Source organism: Nothoprocta perdicaria, unplaced genomic scaffold (genome assembly GCF_003342845.1).
Source record: "Nothoprocta perdicaria isolate Ctin4 unplaced genomic scaffold, notPer1 scaffold_113, whole genome shotgun sequence".
NCBI lineage: Eukaryota > Metazoa > Chordata > Aves > Tinamiformes > Tinamidae > Nothoprocta > Nothoprocta perdicaria.
Window position 1 is genome coordinate 854210 of NW_020454239.1, and position 27138 is coordinate 881347.

The following is a 27138-nucleotide window of genomic DNA, read 5'->3' on the forward strand; positions in this document are numbered from 1 at the left end:
CACAGTTCCATGCAGCTCTGATTACTACAGCATTACAGCTCACTGGCACAAAGCATTAGCAAGGGATTTCACTTTTTTTTCCCCTCTTTCTCTCCTGGMAGTCATTTGAAAAGGACATAGGGGGAAAAAAAAATCCTAAAACAAGTGTGATAAGAAATACATGCATGTTATTTAAAATGCTGCCAACAACCTTCACCTTATTTTATCAGAATGCTCTTCSAGGCCAGCTAGTGAACACACTGGCACTTCTTTTCCTCCGTCTCTGAACCAGGGAAAACACATTGAAGCATTCAGGGCTTTGATTTCTTTTTTTAAAAAAAGAAAAAAATAYACTTGATTCATAGTTTTAGGTTGCAGGTTGAGCGAGTCCCTCAAAAAGAAAGAATAGGATCAATATTCTCAAGCACTGAAATGTAGACCAAACAAAACAGAAATGGAATGCAAAGCAACAGCGAGGAGTTGATGGAAGTGCATTGTAATTCAATATGCTCTGCTGCACAGCTGAACTGCACAGACCAGACACCCCCTCCTCCTTTGCTTTTCAAAAGCAGGAAAGTGAGATTTGTAACATTTCTCTTCAGAGGCGCTCCTTGGGAAGAGGTTTAAGTGACTAAGCCATTACGCCCTCCGCAGCATTTTCCATTCCACGCACTGCTTGCTCTTAAAGTCTGCTAGAGCTACTGGTTTGCACTGATGCAGATGTCAAGAGTAGTACAAGATATAGCTGTGGAAAGAAGAGGTAGCTGAATGCTGCAAGAGGCTATTTGACTGTTCTAAAGAGAAAACAGAACAAAAATCACAATACTGAAATGAGCAATGTACTGTAATAAATTATCTGCCCATTGGTTTAGATAATTGCATTTTAAGGTGTTACCAAGCCAACCTTAAAAGAACTCTAGATGTTTATGACAGAATAAATYACTCATAAAGCAGTGCAAAGCAGGTTACACATCTAAGTGTTGATACTTTCTCTGAATTTTTACTTTGGAAACTGATGATGTTAAACTCCCTTCAGCAATATGAGGAGGTTTTTTTCTGCTTATAAAGCAGTTATAAAATACGGCTTACAAGTCAGTATCTTCTCATAAATTAACTGTGAAAAAGAAGCAAATCAAACATTAACCGCAAGGAAAGCCCCCCGCCTCTGCATGCTGAGCTGCCATGGGGGACATGAAGCTGGAATAACTCTGCAGGTGATAACACATCACTGCTTCCTGACCCATCTTCACCTACGGCTTCCATGAGAACTCACCCAGCTTTCCACAAGCTTGCCCGCCTCGCATGTTTTGGGTCTGTTGTCCCTGTAGGACTCACAGTCATTCATTCCTTTCTCAAGCAAAACTCCTTACATTACTCAGCTCATCAATTTTCAGCTGATTCCCCACTCCCCCAGAAAATTGATTTTAGCAATATTTTACATTCTCTTCTTTGGACACCATCCACTTAAGCTTCAAGTCAGGAACACAACAGTTGGTAACCTACAAGCAAATACTAACAAGCAGCAACCCTATCTCAYGCTACCAGTGGAAAAAAAAAATTTCAAGAAAGTCTTTTAAGTAAGAATAAAATAATCATTAGGCTTCTAAGGAAGMTGGGCTAGCTAAGTCTACTGAACGCTCCCCAAAAATTTATATTCGTTACCAGTCCTTATTTAAGTAAATATCAAAGCAAAYTGTATATAATCCAGAAAAGCTCAGAATCTACTTTCAGCAATGATGATYTAACCTTTGCAGACCAAAATTCCAAATGCCTTCAGACAGAAGAATTAGCTCTGTGCCCCACAGATGCTCTGAGGTCACCAGAATAAACCAACRGAGTGGGATTCTCTCAACTATTTTTTCTCTCACAACGTACACACACAATGACATGCAGCCAGAAGGACTGGTACCCAGCCCAACAAAGCCATTTTCCTGCTGCAGATGGGCCATTACCGAGGATAGAGCTTCAGCTATGACTTGGCTCTCTACAGTCAGGTAACGCTACCTGCCACAGAAATGACAACATACGCATCTATATACGGTGACATAGAGGGAAAAATGTCAACAAGCACAGGAAAAAAAAGATAAACAGAGCAAATATCAGCTTCTCATTATACACAGTAAACAATACAAGAACATTAAATAGTGCTGCTCGACTTCTAAGACTGAGCACAAGCTATTAGCTTGCAGGGATACGTATCAAAATACGTTCTCACAGCTCTAGAGCCTCCAGAGGTTGTGATCATCACACAAAGGGCAGCTACGGCCAGCCTTGTACTCAGACATGTCCACACACAGGTTAATGAATTTATGGAGGACATGAGCTACTAAGACCTTTGAAGGACAAGGCCAAGAGTCTTCAGTGGAGCAGAACTCACTAAGCAGACCAGAACAGAACTGGCAGAAGAGGAAAGCAATGCCAAAAGGGAAGATTTGTCTCGCATTCTTGATTGAGGTTCAAGAAACCTGGGATTCCAATTTAGCCTTTGCAAGATAAGTCTATCYTTTTTGGGTAGTGAAAGGGTAACTCTGCTGCTATTTGTTGTATGCTCACGGCAAGCCATGTACGTACCTAAAGGCTAAAATTACCCATTTTTTCAGGACGYTTATTATTTCCTTTATACAAAAGGATTCAGTCCTTGAGGCAAGCAGATTTTAACTACAACAATATACCAACCAGCAAAATCCAGCTTTGTTGAGACACAAGGTWGGTAGAAAAAAGTAGAGTCATTTCTGTTAAATGGTATCCAGAGAACCAAATAATGACACTCTCCAAAGAACTGCTTGGTATTAGAAACAGTGAGAGAATAARCATAATGAGACCTTCTTAAAAGTAAATGCATATTCCTCTCTCTTATCTAAATGAATTCAAAGAGAAGTCAAGGATTCAAAAGAAGTCACTAAAGCATTGTATTACTTAGCTTGCTTGAGATTTTCATGGTGCATACATATCCACAGAGAAATAGTTTTAAATCATCGATCATMCCATCTATTTAGTTCTTTCCAGTACCAAAATTCATAGACTTATAACTGCTTTTCTTCTCCCTTCAGAGACGGGCACGGGCTGAASACGATGATCACAGTGGAAACGGCTGGGCTGCTTTCACATACACAGAGTATTCATCATCTCAGCATGAGACAGAGATGTGAGACAGTATGAGATATAGGGGCTCTGTATTAAAAGTGACATTAGGTTTCCTTTAGTGTAATTAACAGAGATTTTAATTGGTAGAGGATCCTAGCCATGGAGTCTCTGACTGCCAGCACCTGCTCTGCTTAAATGCAATCTATGACTAAAGAATTTTTAAAATAAGTCTGTCCACCAAGAYTGTTCCCAGCAATTTCTACTATTAGGCTTAACAATATTATCATGATTGAATGTTGGCAAATCAAGGTGATGAGTTTGTGCTCTTTGACTGTTGAAGTGTAATTACYTGCTGACAGGTTAAAGTTCCTTTAGTACTTGAATCATCTTGTTTATGGGGAGAACAAGATAATTCCCATTTGATTCTTTACTAATTGACTAGAGCTGTTATGAAACTAGGTAAAACTGACAGACATAGATGGCTGAATTAGAAGTTACTGTGTTTGAAGAGATGAGCTATGAAATCAAATCCTTCCCTAAACAAACCTTGAAATGACAGAAAACCAAATTGGGTCTAAGATGATGTGGGACATTCAGACTTGTGCACAAGTATCTCAATAAAAATGCCTCTGTTTTCAGAGCAAGACTTTTAAAACTGTTAGTCATCTCAGTGTAAAATATGAAATATTCCCACTTTTTTTTTTTTTTAACAGGTTCTATTATAGGGAATAAAAAGCCTGGATGCAGGCAACCATTTTGGAAAACACTGTTAGAAGTTTAAATCATGGAAAGCCTGACCTAGCTGTGCAATTATGCTCAACAGGAGCAAAAAAAAGATGCAACAGTCAGTACTGGCAGACACCGCACTGCTGATCTTGGTGAACTGGTACCTGCCAACACACCAGACCTAAGAGTGACTGMACCAAACAGGATTTAGTCAAATTTGCAAGGAAAAATACAGCCAYTAATGAGCCTACAATTATATAACTACAATGTTCTATGTTAAATGCTTTGTACTGCAAGTAATAGCATGATTTTTTTTTTTTAAAGTCCTTCTCAGTCACTTAGGTAAGGATGCTGTTCCAAGACTTCACAGAAAAGGTATTTGCAAGTGCCAAGCTCAGCAGGGCCTGCCAGGTTCAGCTGGAACGGCCAGGCCAGTGGACAAGCCTCAGAGCTTACCCTGGCTGGCAGCATCGTGACCAGAGGGGCAGAAGCAGATCCCCTTGCAASTATAGCAAAACAAAACCAAAAACCCTATGCCACCACACTTGGCAGTTATAATGTAAGATGTTCAGAAATGATGACAGAAGTATAAAACTTTCTAATCTGCAACTTCAAAGGAAAGCGAAGCGCAGAGCACAGGTCCTGAGCTGGACTAAGCACACAACTGTGCGGCTTGCTACAGGAGCGGCGCGGTAATTGAAGACAACTTTAAAAGCTGGAAGTCTCATTTTATGCATTCTACATTTGAAGAAACCACAAGGATCTTTTGCATTTTTGACTGACAGCTTAAAAACTAGCTTCACTTTTTAGCAAGGTAGATCCCTTAAACACAAACAAGTCTTGTTATACTAAAACATTTCTTTCAAATTCTCTTTTGGTAAAATATCACTTAAGCAGTACCCTTTTGCTCAGTCTCATTAACACACAACTTACAAAAAGGTAATTTCACCACTGAACAGGACCAAGTCCCCGCAAAAGGGGGAGAGAGACAGTAAATATTCATGTACAGAAGGACATGAAAAAATGAAAGAATATGTGCCAAATGCACTCAGCATGTGGAACATACCAGCTGCACCTCACTAATCCAGGGCTGATCCGTACAGAGAATCACAAATCCACTCCACCAGCAGGCTGGGTGCCATTTTATTGCCAGGAATTGAAAACAAAATGGAATCAAATATCTACTCAGAGTCCTGGCTAGTAACAATTTCATTTGGGTCTGATAAAAACAATGAGACCTTAATGAAGGCTTTGATTCAACCACAGAGAATTCTGAAACCATCAGAATTTTATAGAAAAACATTTGATTACTATGGCCACATTTCCATATGACATATAGCCATGGTACTGGACCCAAGCCCCAAGCCTTCTGACTGTCTTGATGAGAGCCGAGAACTGCACACGTCACTAGAGGCCCAGACTCTTCTTGGYGGTGGGTGGCAGCTGCAGCTCTGCAGAGCACCCCTGGGTGCCCTGCATCATCCTCCCAGGCTCTGTCTGCAGTGCTGAAAGCTTCGAGATGGCTMCCAGAACACTGTCCTTTCTGGTCTCCTCTTTGTGCTACTATTTACTGTCAGCTGAGGCAGATCATATATGTGTATCTCCTACTTGCCAATAACTTCTGCTCATTTTTCAGGATGAATCAGCCTGCATGCTGCAGTCTCTTGGGTGTTGTGCAGCTTTTGTAGCAGCCTAGCACAACTCTGGCACACAAAATCCCAACCACTGGCAAAAGACTAAATCCATCACTGGCTGTTCTGATGGTGAAAAGCTCCTGCCAGAAATGCACTGCCAGATACACTGGAAAAGAACATTGCAAAAATCAAATCATTTTATGAAATCATCTTGCATTGGGTCAAAGCTATACTAGACAGTATTGTAGGTTTTTGGGTTTTTTTAATGTTTACAGCTCTTTGATCAACACGAGCACTTCTGAGCTCCTAAGTTTAAAATAAAAAACTTAATGCAGCTGTTGCTTTCCAAGTTCGGTGAAGATAAAATTGCCTTGTGATAGCTGTATGATTAAGAATTGATTGCTCTGGTAATTTAAAGATATGGCTTATTTAATAATAATAGATGGAAATTACATTGGATTATTCACTGAAGTCTTAATGTGCATCTAGAAAAAGACCCATTTTTACTGTATTAAAAAAACAGTTTATTTGGCTCCTTCCTGGGGAAAACAGGCACTTCAGCACAAAACTTCACAGGGAGGTCCTTTCCATTTAGCATAGCTCTATCTAGTGGTTGATTAATCCAAATGCACCCAGTAGTCAAGAGAACAAAATCTGAGTGTTTGATGAGGTCTAAGGTCTCAGGAAAGTAATATTTTTATTTTGATCTACTTATATCCACCTTGCAAAGTCTGAAAATACATTTGGAAACACATTACCAGCAAAAGTCCTCTCTCCATGGACACATGAACATGATTCCATTTATCTGGGAGAGGCTTAATGAAATATTGCACATTCAGACAGCAATTAAATGATTAATGCTCTAATAATTTTTGTCTTGGTAGTATGTATACCATTTAAGCTACAACAATCCTGCTGTACACCTCAGGAGAGTAAAACAAAAACAATGCAACAGTAATGCAACTGATGAAAGTAGTCATGTCAGATGCATATGGCCAGCCCCAAAATAAAACATGTAATTTTAAACACTGCTTAAGGTTAAGTCCACAAAGTGGATCCATTAAATTAGCTTTGAATGTTACATAACTTTTTTTCTAGAAAGCAAGATAACCGCCTCCCCTTTAGCTGCACTGGCATCCCTGAATAAAGGGTTTGCCAACATTCCTGGCCCTGGGATTAGGTCATTCCCATCACCGAAAGCTTCAGCCATAAACAATCTCTCTCATTAAAGCTGCATCTGTTTCTCTACGTGTTATTCCAGAAGTCAACTTACTCACAGCTTCACTCTTTTGTGCACTGGAGTTAAGTATATTTACAGCTCAAATTCCATGTTCTTTTCAACTCTTATTTTATCTAACATTCCTGTTACAATGATACAGAGAAGTTTTACTTGGTTTACTTCCCTTCCTAATTTATTGACTCGGCTCCAATTTCATCTGTATTCTACCAAAACACTCAAATGCATAATGTTTCTGTGTATTCATGCATTGAAAACAAAAGCACTTATCTATTTCATCACTTAGAAAAGCACTAATGAAGTTTCATACTAATGAGAACAGTATGTGAGTTGAATATTTTCCCTTATTTACATGAAAGGAACCTGAAATGCAAAACAAAGCAATTTACTCATTGTAACTACCTCCCCCTCCCACATGTACATTCCATGAAAATTTTGTTATTTCTGTTCTCCTTTCAGAAAAGAAAACCAAGATGACACTCAGCCTGAATGACTTGGGCTTGTTCTTACACCTAGGTTTGTGCTTACATTTAGGAGCCTCTACTGCACACTTGGCCTTTTCCCCATACTAATACTTTGCTAGAGTGAAAGGCTAAATTATAACAAAGAAATAATATAGTTCTCCCTCAGCACTAAACGAAATGACTTTACATCCTTGTAATTGAAATGGAAAAATATTTAAGTAGCACCTAAGTGTTATAGGTAGATGAATGCCAGAAATTGCATTAGGGTTTGAGTTTTTCTAACTACTAAGGCTTATTTTACCCAGGCCATAGTCTGGAATAGGACACTAATGACTAGCGTAGAGGACAAGCCATTTTAACACCGTGAGTCACTTCCCTGTACTGGAATAGACAGGATACGCAACCGGAACTCTAAATCTCCATTTAAAGCCCCCAACCACTTCCTTCCCCGAGCAGACAGGCAGGTCACGAGAGGTGAGACAATGCCAAGCAGCAGAGCTGAGACCTTCCCGGTCACTGCAATCCCGGCTCTGTGCAGGGGAAAAACAAGCAAACCAACAAAAGCTTTTAGGTGGGAGTAGGAAAGCATAGAGTCATGCCACAGCACTCCTGTGTTGACCAGGAGGAGACACACAAGCAGCAACTTGTTAAGCAGCACTGCTACTTGAAGCAAATGAAGTGCCCTGTCACTTGATGCCAAGCTCCTTCCCAGAAAGTGTCTGTATTTCCCTGGAGAATTATTATTTTCAGAGATAAAAGGCTGAAAAATGGAATTCAAGACACTCCTGAAGAGCCAGACTAGCTAGTATTCAGAGAAGATGTGCCATGAAGACATTTTATCCACAATCAACACTCAGAGCTACTAACTTCGGAGAACACAGGAACTTGCCAMGTTAAGCCCTCAGTTCCAACCTAGGCTTGACAAAACAACCACCAAAGCTTGTATGTGCTCAGGGAACCAGAAGCATAAGGACTTTTAAGGAAAGCTCAACAAAAATGTTGAAGCTAAGCGAGAACCAARAACTAAAGTAGAAGTTCAACAACAAGATTAAAAGATTCTCAACTTGGGATATTAATCTCACATAAACAAAAGCCCATTTCCCCAACTACGCAGCTCCATTTGGCTTCTGCACTTTCCCACAACTTGTGATTAGGCTGTCAAAGTGCTTGGTGCASGAAGCTGTGACCACTAAAGTCAAAAGCATAATTTCACATTAACCCTAACCCTGAAGTACCAAACATCTCTGGTTCAGACAAATCCTGTTTCAAAGCTCACTAGACAGGAGAGAGCTTGGAGCAGGAATAACTACATCCTCACCCTGCTCCTAGGACATCCCCAGACTGCGCTGCCACAGCACTGGGCAAGGCAGATCCAGACCTAACCCAGTACAGTTGCTCCTAATCTCATATGTTCTCGTGCTTACCTATGGATATAAGAGGCCATAAAATGGAATAAGCTTGTCAACTTGTGAGCAGAATGCCTCTTCCCACCTGGCATTTTAGATCTTCAATTCTATCAGAAAATTCATGTCCATAATTGAAAAATATCTTTGGGAATCAAACTTCAATAAAACCTAGTCACATTGCTAAGCGATTAGGATGTAATTTCAAAACAGCATACCCTGGGCTCTGAGCACTGATCCAGCTAATCACATGCTGATTAAATCTTTTTATAAGCTTTGGAATTTACCCTTTGCTCTTCAGTTCCAAACAAAGGTTTCATTTTTATAACGTAAAAATCCCCACCAAAGATTTAACACTGGGAAAAGATATTACTACCTAATATGTCCTTGAAGGCAAAGATCCAATGCATTCCTAAATGAACCAAAACAGAAGTAAATGATTTATTGCTGAATTATATTAGGAATAGACTTGATACTGTGTATCAGAATCAAGAGAGAAGGAACCTCTGCCTTATATCCCATTCAGTGGTAGCTGACTTATTTCACTTCTTTCCACGAAGAATGTTTCTAATGCATGACCTAGGACAGAAAGATTGGAAGGAGAGAAATTAAAACCAGTTCTGAACTTTGGAAAATAAAGAAGGAAAAACATTTAACTTAATATCTATTCTATGAAAAAAAATAGAAATGGTACATTCAGTAGAGCTTAGTAGCCCCTGCTTGCTTTCCCTGGCAAAGGTTTAAGCCATRCAGTTATTAATCACATGAAAGCAGATATTAAAGGAATATTAATCCATACCAGCTGTTACATCTTTTACTCTGCTATTATTAGAGATTAATCTTCATACAACAAGGCTGCCTTTTCATGTCATTTCCAAGAGGACATCATACAAGCTGATATTGTTTTACAACACATCTGCATTACGGAATATAAGAAAACAGGAGATAATGACTACATGGCAAAATTACATTCATCCTCATCCTTCAAATCTCAGGMACTTAAGTTTAGAAGAAACACTATCTCTGTAGTCAGTTAATTAGTTGCTCTTTATTGTGACTGCAGAAAAATTGCTTTTATAGCATTGCTATTTACTTAAAAAGAAAAAGGATATTCTTTTAGTATTCTCTTATGGAAAGCTCAAGGCCATGTAATTTACTGCATCTAGCAACACAGAATGAATCCAATTAAAACATTTCATGTGATCTAATTTATGGCTTGTAATGAAGAATATTTAGGATTGCAAGAGAATTTTAACAAAATAATCAACCCTGTGAGCATAATAGGCTCTAATACAGTACTAAAACCCTGCTGGTGAACTTTTTTTTTTTTTTTTTTTAAACAGAAGTAGTAGTTTATACTGCTGGCATATGTCACAGCTCAGTGAACATGCAAAGCCTTCAAAATTCTGTTGGATCACTTGTTGATGAAAGCTATTCAAAAATTGAATTGTTGAAGCTATTCAAAATCATAAAAACTATCATATTGTTCAATAAAAGTGAAATTACTGATAAAAAAGGCCAGCATTATCCATTAAAAACTATGAGATTACCATTAGAAATAAGCTTCTAATCAGTTTCTTGAGTTTTGGATGAAACTAAGTGCTATGGGCAATACAAGCTGCACTAGGGAAATGAGTTGTCATAGCTACAGAAAATCTCTCTGTATCTGCACTCTCTATATCTGCAGTTTCCTCATTTTGTTAAATGTAATGCAAAATCAGCTTCTCTAATTATATGACAATTGTTCATCAGGGTACCTTTGTTTTCGTACTCATTTGGATTTCAAATCTTTCTAACAGATGACACATGCATTAACTCTATAGCACAATGTAAACTGTGCAGAAGCTCTTTATGCCAGGATTCCATCATTTACYGTTCTCGCGTTCCTTGTGCACAACCTCCTTTGGGGCCACTGCCCGTTCATACTCCCCCATTTCCCAGAGTTCCTCAGAATCTCCCTGAACTTTCCTGGGAAACATGCTCACTACTTGAGACCTCAGGCAAAACTACTCTAGTAGAACTGCTTTTCCTAGTTTTAAAGCACTCTTACATACCTACTTGTTCATGTTTGCAAGTCGGTGTGAGTTTTGCCGAACTCCTGAGCATTCATTTTTGTCTTTAACAGGTAGTCACTCTAGAGAACTCCCTTTTATAGAGCTACATGCACCAAAGTAAGAAATAGCTCACAGCTCCTGCTCTCATTTTTCCCTGCTTGTTTTTGCAGGTCTTCAGAGAGAGGACCCTGCAAGAGGTGCTGGATAAGCTACACTTGGTGAGTGCTGTGCGAGCCAAGCACCAGTGACAGAGCTTAGCCCAATTAGAGCAGGAATACTTGGAGCAGGGAAACAGGTAGTGAAGCACAGCTGTGAGACAGAGGCATCTGAATTTGCCAGCTGACAGGACTGCATTTAAAACAGCCAGCAAGAACATGATCAAGTTGCTGAAAAATAAACACGATTCTGTAAAGCACAGACAGATTCTGATGTTCAGTAGCCCTTAATAAATAAATAAATAAATAAATAAATAAATAAATCCTGAGAAAAGACTTGTTCTCTCCTCATCTGCTCAAGTGCCAATCTTAATTCCATCATAATCACAGGCACAAGTCAAGTGTTAGGGAACATTTCAAAAATTATCCTCCCCTAGAACTGAAGGCTTTGCTCATGTGCAATATGAAAGAGGACAGTTCTCCACTGCTCCCTTTTGCAGCTTCTCCCTTATATGACAGTAACAAATATGGATACTAAACTCATGCTTTCACTGATATAGCTAACACRAGGAACAGCACAGTAACATTTCCTAAGGTTTCTGCCATTACAATCTGTCAACCTATACTAGCCCAACAATTTTATCTGGATAGAAACTCTTTTCTCCACCATATTTCAAAGCAGTCCCTTTACACAAAGAATTTATTTGTTGCTTGCATTTAGAAAGGGGTAAAAGTTAATAGATACGTGCATGATTGCAATGGGTTGGACACCAGGCCAAGCCTACAGAGACATTTTCAACTCATAATACCCTTAATTATTCTGAACAGACTGTACGTGCTGTAAACCTGTAAACTGTGGGGCTCAGACAGTGTTTGCGCAGACAGGCAGATGCTCCATGAGATACACACATCTTCCTTATAAAGTAACAACTATAATTCCAAGTAATTACCAAAATACTTCGGGTTCAAGTATGCTGATGAATGCCAATAAACTCTAGCAAAACTTATCACATTTGCATTGAGGAAGCCATGATGACACCACTTCTGATTTCTGAGGAACAGTGGGCGTACACAGCAGCTACTCAGTGCAGGAAGTGTTATCTGTGGTTCCAAGCTGACACCTTATCTTGAACTGGAAGCACCTTCCGCTTCATGACACGGATCACACTCCTGCCGTCTGCGCTCACCATCTGCTGCTCGAGGAAACAGTGCAGGAGGCTGCAGGAGTTGCCTCGCAGAGCGGGGGAYGCCTGTGGTGCGGCACGCCTCGCTGTGCTGCGTGACTCAGACCTGGAACACACGCTTGGCTCTCTGCAAACAATTTCTGACAATCCTGACAGAAAATCAAGACTCCAAAAAACCACATCTTACTACTTGAGAAGAAATTTGCAGGACACCAAGAAAAGTGTCATGGACTCTCCTACAACAACCATTTAGCTTGCCCTATATTTCAAATTGTATAAATACTCTATTGTATTGATGCTCTTTAGGTGGATGGTATGTCACAGAAGAAAAAAAAAAAAAAAAAAGCATTGTAATTGCCTTGGCCAATTGCACATCCTGCTGAGACTGTTAAGGGATTTGGTTCCAATTCCTGTTGTCATCAACCACTACTGTCTAAGAATACTCTAATTAGAGATGTTTTTTCACAAAGCTTTCATCTAGTTTATTGAAGGACATTAAGATACCAAACCAACACTGAACTGATTCTGTGTTGACTCAGTGAGGCACATGAAATAAATCATAAGATTAACAACTGTAACCAACGTAAAGGGATTTTATACTATCCTAGGTTTTCATTAGCAGTAAGACAAATTAAATAGTAATTTACTTAAAGTGGAAACAAAAATAATCTTTCTGTCTAAAAACTAAAGCCATAGGTTCTCTGGGCTTTAAATCTAAGAGAATGCATCATCCTCACCTCTCATTTCTCCAGTTTGTCAGGTCATTTGCAAAATATATGATGAACTATTTGCCTTAGTCTGAAGGTCCAAGAGTCCAAACCGCACAGCATTCATAAGGTGAAATTTTCATTCTATATCTGTATGTTTAGCTATGTCACAGCTTGAACCATTTGCTATCTAGATTTTCCCAACATATTCCCACAGTACTAAATCCTTGTAACACACATACACCTTTAACAGGTGTGTTACCTTGTAACACACATACAGCTTTAAGCCCCATTTTCAACTCTATGAGCTGTATCACTAACAAAAGTTTATATTTAATGCAAAACACTCTCCCAACATATAATTACATCTAGATTTCTTGCCTGGAGAAATTGAGGCTTTCAGGTGAAATCACTTCTGCTTCCTCTATGCAGACATGTGCCTACAGCTATTTACACTGAATGTACCACTGCATAGAAGTATCACTTCCAGCTTACTGCATACATTGCCATTTAAATTCAATAAACTATTTTTTAAAATCAACTCTAGAAATAATATTCTTCTCATGAAAGATGACTTTAATTTCTAAAATGGACACTGATACAAAAAAAATAGAAAGTCACTAAAATAATTAGAAAGATGAGCAAGCTGAAAAGGAAGTGCCAGCTTTTAAAATAAAGTATCTCCGATCACAAATTGAACTTCATTATGAAAAACAAAATCTGCATTGTGTTCTTTCTACCTTCAGTTGACTAGACTTGTCCTGTGTGATTAGTGGGCCCAGATTAGACAATTTTCATCTAGGTTTATTATTCTGACTCTGTTTCAATCAGGGAATAAAATTCTGTGTGCTTTGCAATTCAAGATAGGCTTGGGGACATTAAAACAACAACAACAGGCTTACTGCACCTGGGGCACTGTGCATGCAATTATGGTTTTCCTATTCCAATTTTTCACGTTTAAGTAAACCCAGATATTTWAAAAAAAAGTATTTTAAAGGAAAAATCATTTTCTATCACTTTCTTCTGTAGTAGTCAATAAATACAGTTAATATTACCAGTCAATTACTGTGAGCTTAGAAAAGCCAACTGGATGATGAAGCAAGCAATAAGCAGTAGTTCTTGCTAGTGATAGCTTTACTGAATGACACCCTGGCTTTTCTCTCTGCTCAGATGCAGCCATGGGGCATGTTAAGAAGAAGCGGTGCAAGTCAAGTTGCACATAGCAACACGGCTGCCAAGTATTATTAGACATTCTGATATGTTATATTCTTTTTATAGCTATTAGCAGAGAATAGAGCCCAGGGCAAATGCTTCAGTCTCCTGTTTTTCTTCTTAGTCTTCTGACTATGGAGCTCAGCACAAGGACCACGGAATTTGTTTCTTCTCCTAGTACATCCCACCTGCTATATGGCCTGTAATGCTGGTAACACATGCAACTACATGATCACTCTACTAGAGAAAAACGCCAGAGTGCTAGTTATTATCAAAAACAACAACAAACCAAAAAAACACTTTATATGACTTTATTGGTGTTTATAGTTTGCTTGGTGATGGCCACGACCACTAAYCTCTGCTGAGGTTCCTTACTAGAACATGAGTCTCTAGCATTGTCAGCACCAACAGAAATTAGAAATAAAAGGATTGAAGGCTGAAGGGGATTCACGACCTGAATGGTGTTAAATAGACTAAAAAAGTCAATAGAACTGGAATCTAAGTAATTCTGAGCTAAGTCCATRTTTGCTCCAAATGAATTCATTAATTTTAAATTCATAATATGCACCTTCTATTTTCAAATGGCATGAACAGAATGACCTTGGCATGAGGCGATTCCTTTTGATGTCTTTCTTACCTCCCTTTGGATTTTTAATTTCTATATTGCACAGCACATAACCTAACCACAAAATTAATTTCTTGTGGACTACGGCTGCATGAGCATTCAGTGAATCACAACAAAATCCTTTACACATCCTACCCGCCTTCTCAGTGCTTGCATCTGAATTTGCCATGAATGCTGAGCATCACTGGTCATCAAAATACGATCTTCATTACAGATAGAAATAATTATAATGTAACTGGTGGTATTTATCTCCAAGATTCTTAAGACAGTGTTCATGTGGACAGGGTTAAGACAGGCTTCATATGTCCCATAAGGGCAATGATTCATTGCTAAGACCACTGCACATGACAGATTCTTTGAGACTTACACAAGCACAGAGGGAGAGAATAATTCTTACTCATAATGGTACCAGCTGTTAAAAATACAAAGCCAACCATTTCCATTGATCATACTAGCTGGGTGATTGCAGACTTACCCTTTGTGATCCAGATGCTGAGCCCTTAAATGAAGTACGTTTGAAGGAGCCACTCATCCTCCGTAAGGAACCTGTGAATTTGCCTCCTCTTCCTTTCTTAATCCCCTGGCCCTTACCCTCCATAAGGGATCTAGCACCTCACCACCACAGAAAACTCTAATTTTTATCATACAGCCTGGGCAGTTTCTACTGAAGCCAACAGTCCTTTAGTTAACAGCTTAAACAAATAAAAAGGAGAGAGACTGATGCATAAAACAAAATCAGAGCCAAGTAAACGAGACTCCTGTTCTGATGTGCACCCTGTCACAAGTACTACCAGCCAGCTAGATAAGTAGAAAAACAAGGCAATACACTGATACAAAGTGCTGTCCCCCTCCCTCTTCTCTACCGACTCTATAATCAGGCTTAATGCACACAGCTTCTGCAAGCTATGGTTTTTAATGGACAGAGATTTAATAAATGGTGATTGAAGGTAAATCTACTTTAGAAGCAGCAGCCTGAAAGGTTTTTATTCGTGCAAAGCACAGGGCGCTCAGATGGAAATTATTCTGGTATCAGTAGAAAGGCACATGAAAAGAGCAGATGGTCCTCGGCAGASTAGGGGCTAGAGGCTTGGTGGAATGTTAAAGGGTCGCTGCTCGGGGTGGCTCTGCCTACCGAGCAGGCCCGGGGATTAAAGAGGCAACGTTTCCAAAACCAGCAACCCACAGGATGACTTGCAAGTTTGGTCCTTGTTAGGCAGAAAATAGGAGTCATAGGGGTTATGGCAAATCATGGCGTGCTCTGTATTATCTTCATGAATTCTCACAAAAATCCTAATTCAATTTGTACCACTCTGCCTAAATATACGGAGAGAGAGCAAAAGTAGACAGAGGAGAATAAACAAAAATTAGGAAAGAGACCAGGTGTCTGAAAAGAACAATGATTTTATTTTTGACTAGAAAATACTAGCCAGAAGGAAGTTAAGGCTAGGTTAAGAACAAAACCTGAAAGCATTGTGCTTGATGCTGCAGAACTGCAGGTCCAAAAGYACTATACTTCAAAATGGGCATAATTAGTTAGGTTTTGCTCCCAGAACATCCAGGCAACTGACCCTGCAAGCAAATCTGTCCGCACCTTCAAAAGAAATTTTCCTGCCTAAAGACATGAATGTACATCAGGACCTTCTGAAGTCACTGCACCATGTTAGTAACTGTGAGGTAACTCAGTGAGTAGCTGTGTTAGTAATAGGTAACTATGAGTTACCTATTACTTCAAATCCTTCCCATCTATTATTGTTACATCTGTTACTCTATTACTTGAAGATAAACCTGCTACCCACCCCCCAACTGGAAACAAGGAAATAGCCAAAATTACTCTTCAAAAGGACTTAATCCCATTTGTCTTTTATACACTCCCTTCACAAATTGGCCACTTCAGAGGACTAGTTTAAGCATTTAACATTTTTAACTCTTAAAAAAACTAACCCCTTCCTACCTCTTTTTGTGCCACCAGAGTATATACAAAATACTGCAGGAATTCAGCCTATGTTCTAATGGTTTTGCACAACAACCTCAGAAACATATAATGGAGAGGCAAGTGAAGAGCACTTGGTTAAAGGAAAAGAGACATTTCCTGGTACTGATGAAATGCTTTGCTTTCCAAAACAGATAATCTTACAGCAGCAGGTTGTTTTGAAAGAACAATATGAAAACACAACTATAAATACACACTCATTCGTGAGCCTCACGTACCTCTTCAAGCAATAACAAGGTCTAGCATTAACAATTTGAAGAACTGCTAGTGTCTGCTTGCTCAGGCTGCTTAGTGGTATAAGAGGAGCACTGTGATTGTGCTTTCTCACACAGAGCATTTTTCAGCCCTGGCACGCCACACACCTATGCGTTCAGAGGAACTGGTGGTGCCTCAGGCACATCAAAGCAGTAGTATGTTACTTTTATGTCGTGAACAAAAAGCTATGAAAACAACTGCTAGGTCTCATTACCAACAAAAAGGAAAAACAAATGCCCCACAGCAAGACCACAGACTCTTCCAACCTCAACCACTCTGTGAGTCTGTAATATTTTTAGAAAAAAACAACCACTTTTTCCTGCCCCAACAATTGTCTACTGGGCCTTTTTAGCAAAAGCTTAAGATCTGTGTTGAATTTTTTTTTTGAGTGTCTCTCTATTCTTGGTGCACAAAAAAACAAAGAGACGGAGAAAAAAAAAAGAGAGAATCTAATGACAAGAAATACTATATTTATGAACATAACTACATAGCAGGCAGTGATAATAGTGATAAGGCTCCACAGCAGGGTAGTACAACAGCACCCAATCAGAGAGACGTTGAGATTCAGGTAGTCAGAGACACACTGGGGAATCAAAAGTTACATAAACTATGAACACCTAGGTTTATCATCATGTTCTACTACAACTGGTGCCTGAAGCAGTCAACTCAGGGTGCCATTTAGTTTTAAAATCAGTACTATTAACAAGAGCTACCTTTGAGCATTTGCTGACATTAGGTACCGAATACAAAACTTTTTTTCACATTACATTCTGCATTATAATTGGTGGTCTTAATAGTAACCTCAGCAAAGGATGGATGATTTCCAAGACATAAAAGTTATGGTGGGAAATCAAAATCAAATGAATCAAAGAAAAGAATCCAAAGCTATGTATCCCTAAGCACAATGCACAGAAGTTTCACTTTTTCAAGTTCTGAAAAAAATACACACTTTTTAAAACCATGTGTTCTTTTTCCTCAGAAGTAGGATACTTTACCAGGCAAAGTACCTTTGTTATTTGCAAAAAAGCTTTAGAATTTTATAATACAGAGCTTGACATCTTCCCTCACTCTGAGCAACCACAAACTCAAGCCACAAAGAGCTTTTGGGGAACTGAACACTGTGTTCACAGAACTCTGTTTAAAACCCTATGTGCTCAGCAAAATTGGTAACAGGAGCACAGGAGCTTTCAGTCTCCTTTGACAACTCACGCCAAGTTATGTACTTCAACACATTATCTCTCTTATAGCTTTTAGCCTTTACATACTTCGACAATTCCTCTTTGTTTCTGTCCCTGAAATGACAAGCAGACAGAGCACTGCTCAGTGTTGATCACCTACCATGGGAATGGGCACAGTGTAGGTTGCTGGGCACCGTTGTCTGCGGGGTATTTGATGAAGAAAGGTTGATGACTTTTTCTGTAAGCTACATATTCTCCAGGAAATGCTGTATCAACCTAGGGAAAAAGCAGATTTGGATAAAAAGTGTCACAATTTACATAACAAAAAAAAAATCAGTATATAATTGACCTATGACATTTGTAGAAAAGAAAAGCCATTTAGTTTCAGGCTTAACACTTTAAAAGCCAAGAGGAAGGCTGTAGAATACTTCATGGAATTTTTCCTTCAGCTTTTTCCAGTTTTCTTTCTCAAGAGTCCTTTTATCTAGCAATCATCTCTCTCCTTTTCAAAAAAAGATAAAGCAAATTTAGTGTGAAATTAAGTGGATCACGAGACCCATAGAACAGAAAAGGTAAACGTATTACCTCTGCTTACGCCAGTGAGCCAATAAATTGGTACTTGCATTGCCATCTAATGGCTCACACACTGGAAATAGTCAAAATACTAACAATTTAAAGAACAAAACTCACTTCAGTAACCTCACTTTCAAAGTCTGCCTAAGGAGCATGACCTGGAGGCTTTTAGCAGTTTTCTTTGTCATCTTGTCCGCCAAGACAAAGGCAGCTTCCCTAAATTCATAGTATCACAGAAAAACAAGGGTTGGAACAACTGGAGCTCACCTATTCCAACCCTCCACTCAAAGCAGACCCAACTTCAAAGTGAGATCAAGTTGTTCAGGGCTTTGTCCTGCTGAATGCTAAAGATCTCCAAGGACAGAGATTCTAGTCTCTCTGGCCAGGCTGTTCCAGTGTTTAATATACCCATTGTGAGGAATATTGTCCTTACATCCACCTAAAATTTTCAACCACCATCTCTCTGCACCTTCGATAAGTCTTAGTGTCTTCCCTATAAAACACCTTTCTTTCGTAGAAGACAAACTAGATTTGTCCTTGGCCTTTCCCTCTTCAGAGGGAGCAAACTCACTCACCTTTTATAGCCTCTGCTTGGAGATCAGCTGCTCCCTCACCCTCATTATCCTAACGCCTCCCTGCTGAACACTCTAGTGCTTCTGCCTCTCCCCTGTACTGGGGGCCCCACAATACAAGACAATACTCCAGATAGTGTCATGAGTACTAAGGAGAGGAGAAAAATAATTTCCTTCTTGCTAATTCACTAAGTGCAGTTTCATCCTTACAAGAGCTCCCCGCTGACTCATCTTTGCCTTGCCATTCACCAGGACCCCATCTGCTCTTCTGATGGGCTGCACCGACACACTGGCTTTGCAGCTATCTTAGTTAAATGTATTGTGTTGTGTGCTCCGTTCACATGCTCCAAGCTTTCAAACAGTATCTCAAGTACCTCTACTTAACGTAAGTGGCCAAGAGCTCATTTTTAATCTAATTTAAAAAGCTGGACGAGCTCTTTCTTTTCTTGATTTTGGTACCTAAGATTTTAGCATGTATTCCTATAGCACTTTCATCTTAAGACTCAAATAACTAACAGCATTAAAAGGCTAAACTTCGATACCCTTAGAAGCAAAAAGGCAATCTCATCTGTGTAACAAATAAAATGAGGGAGCAACAAATGCACAAAGACGCTGAATTGTTCACATTCATGCAATACAAAAAGGGCCTCCGGACCAACATCTCAACATTTTGTGTGGGTGGATGGGTGTGCATGCACATGCAGCACTGACCGCAGTGTTGATTAGTAGGGAAAAAAACACAACAGGGCCCCTCCCAGCTCTGTGCTGGATCACATATTTCCTCATCCATTCATTACACATGCATTGCTAATGGCAAAGGGAGACCACRTTTGAGATAAGGATTAAATAATGTCCGCCATAAAAAGGCCTATACTTTGCATATCAAAATCATTTCTATCTGGGCTCCCTTTCTTCATAAAGATTACCCCCACACAACTAATAACAGAAAGCTAACTCAGCACTTTACAGATGAGGAATGGCATACTTGGTTCAAGTTCAAATATTGATAAGGAACGCACTGATTTTGATTGCTCAGCTCAACAGCTCCTGCCCCAATTCCATGAGATTCTAAACAACTGACTCCTAAAAAAGCAAATAAGGGCTGCAGCACTCGGTTCAGATTCTTGTTGCCTCAAAGGACTTTTCAAAACAGAAGCTTTATATGCTTCTGTTTTGAAAAGTCCTTCTTGTTACATCCCTAACCAGGATGTAAGGCTTATTTTAGCTCAGGGTCATTTGTGAGGAACTGGATCACAGCTAATGGGCATTTTTAAAAATCAAGGCCTAGATAACTTACTGCATGTCACTGTCTCATGTACAGTGATTTACTCCATATACAAAGGCTCTACTGATAGTATGAGAGAGATAGTAAAGCATGATTTCTGTTCTAGAAAAGGGCAAATTGAAAACAGGACAGTGTCTCCTCCTCCCTACTGCATCACATGCAGTTTGATGTCTTTATGACAAAGAAGAAAAAAGGTATTGTATATATATGAAACTGCACAACTGCTTTAGCGGCACTGAAAGTAAGTAAAGCTCTAWAACAGTGCTCTGGTTCAGTCTGAATGCTGAAAATAGATATTACATTACCATAGGTAATTTACTCYGCACTACAGCAGCTGCTCGCGGGCCCTCCTTCAAAGCGTGGCTCATGCAGGAGACCTGGACATCACACATCATAGCTACAGACATCCATGAGCATCGCCTTCATCATTTTAAACCCCAAAATCTTTTGATATAGACTTCAATGAGGAAAGAATTCTATGACAAAAGAGCTAGAGTTTCCCCTTTTCAACTAAAATGTCACAAATTCATTATTTGTTACACTCCTTTTTTCAGCTCTGAAAGCAGCTTATTTCTGCTTCCTGCTTCAAGGCAGGATGTAAAACTGGTGACAAAACCTTCCTCCCAACATGGGTAAACAAGGGGGACTGGAGCAGCAGGTGAGCTGGAAACGAGCTAATGCTAAACACATTAAAAAACAAAGCCAGGCTTCCAACCATGCTTCACTGCTGCCAAGGTGGACCAAGCAATAGCAATTCATTTCTCTCCCTCATAGCAGCTTTCAGGTCTACGAAATTCCACTGCTGATATAGCTGGTCTCTCATTTACAGCATTACAAGTTCCACTTCGAAATGTCAAATAAATCTCTCAGAGTGCCATTTTTCTTTGGTACTTTCAAAGGTAAATACTTACCACCTCCACCATTTACTGACTTAGTTTTGCTACGAATAATACTTGATTTTTAGTATCATCAGCTCCATCTGGTGGATATTCTGCAGAATATCGTTTCTTTCAAGAAAAGACCAGTATTTAATTCAATTTGCATTACATTACCCTGTAAGAAAGGTCAGAGATCTGCTGTAATGTCTGTATCTGCAAAAATTTGTCATGAAAGGTGTTTTTTAAACACTCCATAATAATCATTAATTAATCGGTTAGGGACCTTTCCTAATTCACTGGTACCCTACACTATAATGTTGGCTCCAATTGTGAAAATTGCTTTTTAAATGAGAAAAATAAATAAAATGCATAAACGTGGATCAGTTAATAATAATGGAAAGTGTGACCGAGAGAAGACCTGAAAATTCCATATATACAAATCATCTGCATAATAGGAGGACAAGACAACATGAAACTTGGAGCAGTTGCAAAATAGAACAAACACGAGGTGCAAAAGTTTTCCAAGGAGCTAGAAACCAGGTAAGCTCTTTCTGGCTCTGTCCCTGCACTTCTGTGGGACCACGTTCAAGTYATCTCACATCTTATTGCCTCAAGTTCTCTATCTGAACAAAAGATGCAATCACATAAATCTTGGCAAAAACTTTAAATTCCATGGTATCTGTAAAATCCTTTGCAGCCCTTAGAAGCAACTATGAGTGGTGCTTGCAAATTACTTCACCAAACAATTACTTTACCAGAACATCCTCAATTTATTGACAGGTTCACAGATCTTCACATCAGTGAATACTGAGTTCAAAAACTTTGGTAAATGTTTCATTCTCGCATTGTTACATGCTGAATATTTTCAAAGTATTTGCCAACATTAATGAAACTTGCCAAAAGAAAAAGCAAGGAAGTGGTGTTCACTAGAAAGGATCAGCAGAATATCCCATTTTCAGAGATGATATATTATCAGAGTAGGAAAACTAAAAGATGAATTCATGTACAATAGCTTCGTTCACACCTCTCTCCAAGGGCACTTAAAAGTCGCTGTATTTCTGCTGAACTTTCCCATCACTGATGGAACAGTCATGTAGAACAGCTCTGTAATCTATTGCACCCCAGTGAGCTATGAATCAACACCTCCTGGATGGCCTGGTCTGGCACAGTTGAGCGCCTCTCAGGGCAATGTAGCTCCCTATTTATCTCATTGTTAAAGTCACTGAGCCCCATGACATTCCAGCGAGTTTCAGCTTCCTACAGGATGTTTCACAATTACAGCCTTTTACCTTTTGCTGACAACAGCTTGGAAAAGAAACATGTCTCAAAGTATAACCTAATTAAATAGAGATTTSAAACAGTCATTTAGGAGGAAAACCCATTGCTCTCATCTGCCTACCAAGTCCTAGATAAAAACACAACTGTGGTTTTTGCTGTCAATCTATGTAGAATAGGGAAAAATCTACGAGGTCTTGCTCCATTCCCTGGGAAGGGCCAAAGGAGTTACAAGAGCAAGATGGTGTTGTACGCTTCATTTAGGGCTGTTGGAAGCACCTCATCCTTCTCAATCACTCTCACCTACCTGCTGGGACATCAGATACAGCTCATGTTCAATGCCAGAGGTGCCACATGAATCACTAGAAGGAAAGCTCTCGGTCACAGCAGATCACTGTCCTGTCAACAGGCACRGGTCCCAGTGGATCCCAGTGCTCTCCCTGGCCAGGAGGCGAGGAAAGCTGCTACTCACCTGCTGCCCGGGTCCCGGTGCAGAAACCAGCACAGCAAGAAATCCTGCCCTTCCCAGCTTCTTCAGTCACAAGGTCTCCATTTCTGGTAGGAACAGTTATTGCAGCAACACATTCCAGCTCCCCTACTAATTTCACACAGGCCTCCAGAGATCAAGCAGATGACAGTGTATTTCCTTGGCTACCTCCTAAATTTCAAAAAATAACATTGGTAACAGGATATACAGAGGGATAGCAGGGGAAAATCTACTGTCTTCTCATCTTCCTCTTTCACAGTCAGTATCCTCACTTCTTTGTTGTTCAAGACCACGTAAATTGCTCACCTGACTCTCTCCCAGCTACAAAGTCTCAGACACCAAATCAAAGTAAAAACCACTCCAAAACATATGCACTAGAGTCAAAAGAGCAAAGTGAGTCAATCAAAAACTAGTACAATCCCACCCGACCTTGCAGTAATAGGATCACTTCAGGATTAGGCCATGTCATACACTAAGCTCACTGAAGTAAACTAATCTTTCTCTAGTCAGCTAAGCCCGTATGTTTATTCACTCAGCTGCAAAAAAACCGTGAGTGTAAAACGCACATCTGCTGGAACAGGCCACCTAGACTGCAGCTGCATCAACTGAGCCTACTTACTGCAGCACCACTGCTTCAGAAAGGCAGAGCTCTTTAAATAGATTGTGTGTGTGCGCATTCATGAAAAAGGCATCTACAAATCAGCAAAGCAACACGATACTCAAAGGCTCTGCCAACTCCCATTTGGGCGAAATCCTGGTCTGAGCGCAGCAGTGCAGGACAATCTCAGAACTTCAGCAGCTTCCAGGGGACAGAAGTTGTTCACAAGAGCACAGAGGTGCCTTGCAGGCAGCACGCTGAAACGCCCTCCCTTAGGCAGCAGGAGAAATACTCCATTTGGACAGCAAGTCTGAGCTGTGGCAGCAAGAACTGCCTCCAGCCCCTCACACAGCAGTGGCTGAAAAGAGGGAGCTCCAAACGACATAGCGAGTGTTTGTTCCCTGCTCAGCACCAAACTGCTTTCCTCCACTGCTAGCAGAAGTAAGGCCTGTGTCCATCTGCATCTGGATAACAAGGCACATCCACGGACATCTCTTCCTCCAGAACACTACCCTTTTTAAGTATCCATCACACTTCTTGAGAAAATAAATTTACCAGTCACTACCCATTCTGCCATTTCAGTCAAAGCTGCTCACAATCCCTTACACACTTCCTTCTCTCCTTTACCTCTATTAATTAAAATGGATTCCAAGATCTCAATTTTGAATTTTCATCAGAACATCAACATCTGACTGAGAGAAGAGATGGAGAGGGGCAGAAATGAAACTTTTTAACAGCTTTCCTCCTCATGCTTGTGATTTTCCACCCACAGTCCACCGTATCCAAAAAGCACAGCTAAGAGTTTTAGCAGCTGATATTTAAGAAGATATTTTAGTGAAAGCATAGTATAAATGGCAATAACAACGCCTGTGTAAACCTTTGAACAGTCACCAGAAGCAGAAGCACTAGGACAGCAGGCAGTGAGGGCAACAGACCGTGTGTCCTTGTGTCACCATTGGGCTACTGACGGCTGCCTAAGTTACAAAGATGATCTACATCAGGACTCATTTTTTCAAAAACTCTCATCTCAAAAAAAAAAAACTCCTAAGTGAAAATAAACACATCCAGTTAGTGTTTGCATACATAAATATCTACAATGAATAAATTCCAAATCAATAAATTTCTCCCACTTGTCCTCAAGACACCCCTGCGATCACACACTACAGGGCAGGTGTAATGAAATGAAGTCTTTAATATGAATATTTTATGAGTAAACGGTGTCCTCAGAGCAAATCCCTAAATAATGAATGAAGTCCAAGATTCATTTGACACAAGATAAGGTAAACATCTTGAATACAAGAATAGAAGTACTGTGTTTTGTGCTGCACAGTAAAACATACWCCTTTTTCTCCTTAACAATTGCTTAGAGCTTTCTGGGTCCAATCCTACCTACCAAAAAAGGGTGGAACCCCCCAAGAAAAATTTATCATAGTTCAGAAAAAAAAGAATACCACATATTTTAGGACTTAGAGGAGACTTAAGCACAGGCTGGCCTTATGCCAACCCCCAGCAGTAGGCTGAATTCCACTTTTAATGAAATCGATGTGAACTAGGCTTTTCCAGGTTCTGCAGGATAGGGCCCACTGCTAATTAGAAAACTGTTGCTATGTTGTTTCACTGCAGCCAAGTAATTCTTGGCATAAACACATTTAATGAGAATTTTGACATTTGCTTCAGTAGGGGGAAAAGCAGAAACACTAGGAATCAAGCAAAAGGACAATATAATGCAATTATGACAAGGTTATATAGCTGTGACAAGTCCAGTTGGGTGGTTTTATTTTACCTCTTTGCATGTAGGAGCACGAACCCCCTCTTTGCTGTGTTCGCATGCCATCTAGCTCAAAAGGGTCCGTGGCTTAGCTTTCTCAACTATACCAAAACTAATTGATTAATTAAATCAATACCACTACTTGGGAGCCAGCGTGGCCATGTGCCCTGGTATCTCCAAGCTTCTTTGTGTGGATTCAGTCATTCAGAAGGGCTCTGCTCTCATCTCAGAGGGCTGCGCAATGTGGTTCAAGTAGCTACTCACCCCAGAGCCACTCAAGGTCTGGCTGGTGGAGCAAAAGTAGCTCCATTTCAACAGCCACATGATCAATACACACACAAGGAGAGCTACTGCTTCAATACCATTTGACTTTGTTATATATTCAACTCAAAATACTCCCCTGAAGAGGCAGACATAAATACTAAAATATTCAAGATTCTTGTCCTTACAAAGGTAGCTCTGATTTTTATTTATTTATTTTTTTAAGGGAATAGCAGTTCTCCTTAGTACTGCTAAGGAAGAGTCACAGTAGGACTATCGCTGTTGATGTCTTAATTATAAGTTAATGTCCTAACTATAAGTTAATGTCTTAATTATATGTAAGTGGTCGCAGGAGAGAAGTTTCTATTCGTGACAAAAGCTMTTTTGCCATATAACATTTTAACCAGATGAGCAGCATTTTAATCCATATCTGCTACGAGACACTAAAGCAGTATTAATTTTTAGACGAAACTAGTAGAAAATAATAGATGGAGAGTTTTGGAGATGGTGACTCAAGTGACTCACATATCTTCTGGCAAGCTTGTACACCTCCCAAACTGCTTGCTCTGCTGAGCACTTTCAAGCACAATCTGGTACAAGAATACCWGCTAATTCCCAAATTCCAGAATACACTAGGGGATTTTTTTTTAAATTATTTGATTATAGATTCCAGTGTGCTTGGTAAACTGAGATGAACTGCAAATTTTCATAAATCTATCCTGCCAAGTATAGATTTATGAAAGCCAAAAYAAGGTGGAAGACAAAAAAAGCACCAACTGGATAAGATCATTTCAGATCTTAGCCTTGACTCGTGCTTACAGCATCATTCATTCATCTTTTATAATCTATTTCTATCACTGTCCTATTTTTAATATGCTTTTTCCTTACTCTTAAACTCTCACATGCTAACTGCAGCTAGCCAATGACTTACTCTTTAACACTAATATGTTCAAAGTGTTTCAATTATATTTTTGAGGGAAACTATAAACATCCAGAATTTTTCAGGTACAAAAAATATGCATTCTCAATCACAGAGGTTTCCAAGGTAGTTTTAAAAGCTATTATTTTTTAAAATCATTGTTCACCAATGTTAGCAATGTTTTCAAAATCTAGAAAATGGTGTTTTACTAAGATTCCTTTGCCAGAAACCAATAAAGCTTTCTATTAATTTTTACTGTGTTTAAAGCCATCTTGCTGGTAAAAAAAATAATCACACAGTTCACAAACAATCATGAGTTTTCTAGTCTATGATACAAGACTGCTACAGAAAGTTGAACTTTGATAAGACACGTAAGCGCACATTAAAAGACACAAAAGTTCTTTTGTACCTACTGCTAAGCATGTTTCAGACTACAATTTTACTTTCATTAATCATTTTGAAAATGTGAAAAATCCCTTTCTTTTGCTAAATATATGAAATCCAATGTCTTCATTTAGGTAGTATATTCTAAGTATATAAAAATATTGAATTAAAATTGTAGTTCAGATTTAGACTACTTAAAATGAAAACAAATTCAAGTTTCAGCAGATACATCAGAAGGGTTGTGGTTAGTA

The 27138-nt window shown here is 39.4% G+C and overlaps 1 protein-coding gene across 1 annotated transcript in view; it reads right to left on the reverse strand.

Moving 5' to 3' along the window:
• The window catches only part of TRPM1 (transient receptor potential cation channel subfamily M member 1), a 73419-nt gene extending 55279 nt beyond the window's left edge, over positions 1–18140 (reverse strand). Inside the window, exon 1 of the mRNA XM_026052833.1 lies at positions 18048–18140. Coding sequence (XP_025908618.1) covers positions 18048–18050 — 3 coding nt within the window. The 5' untranslated portion in view covers positions 18051–18140. The remainder of the gene's footprint in view (positions 1–18047) is intronic.
• Between the last annotated feature and the right edge of the window lie 8998 nt (positions 18141–27138).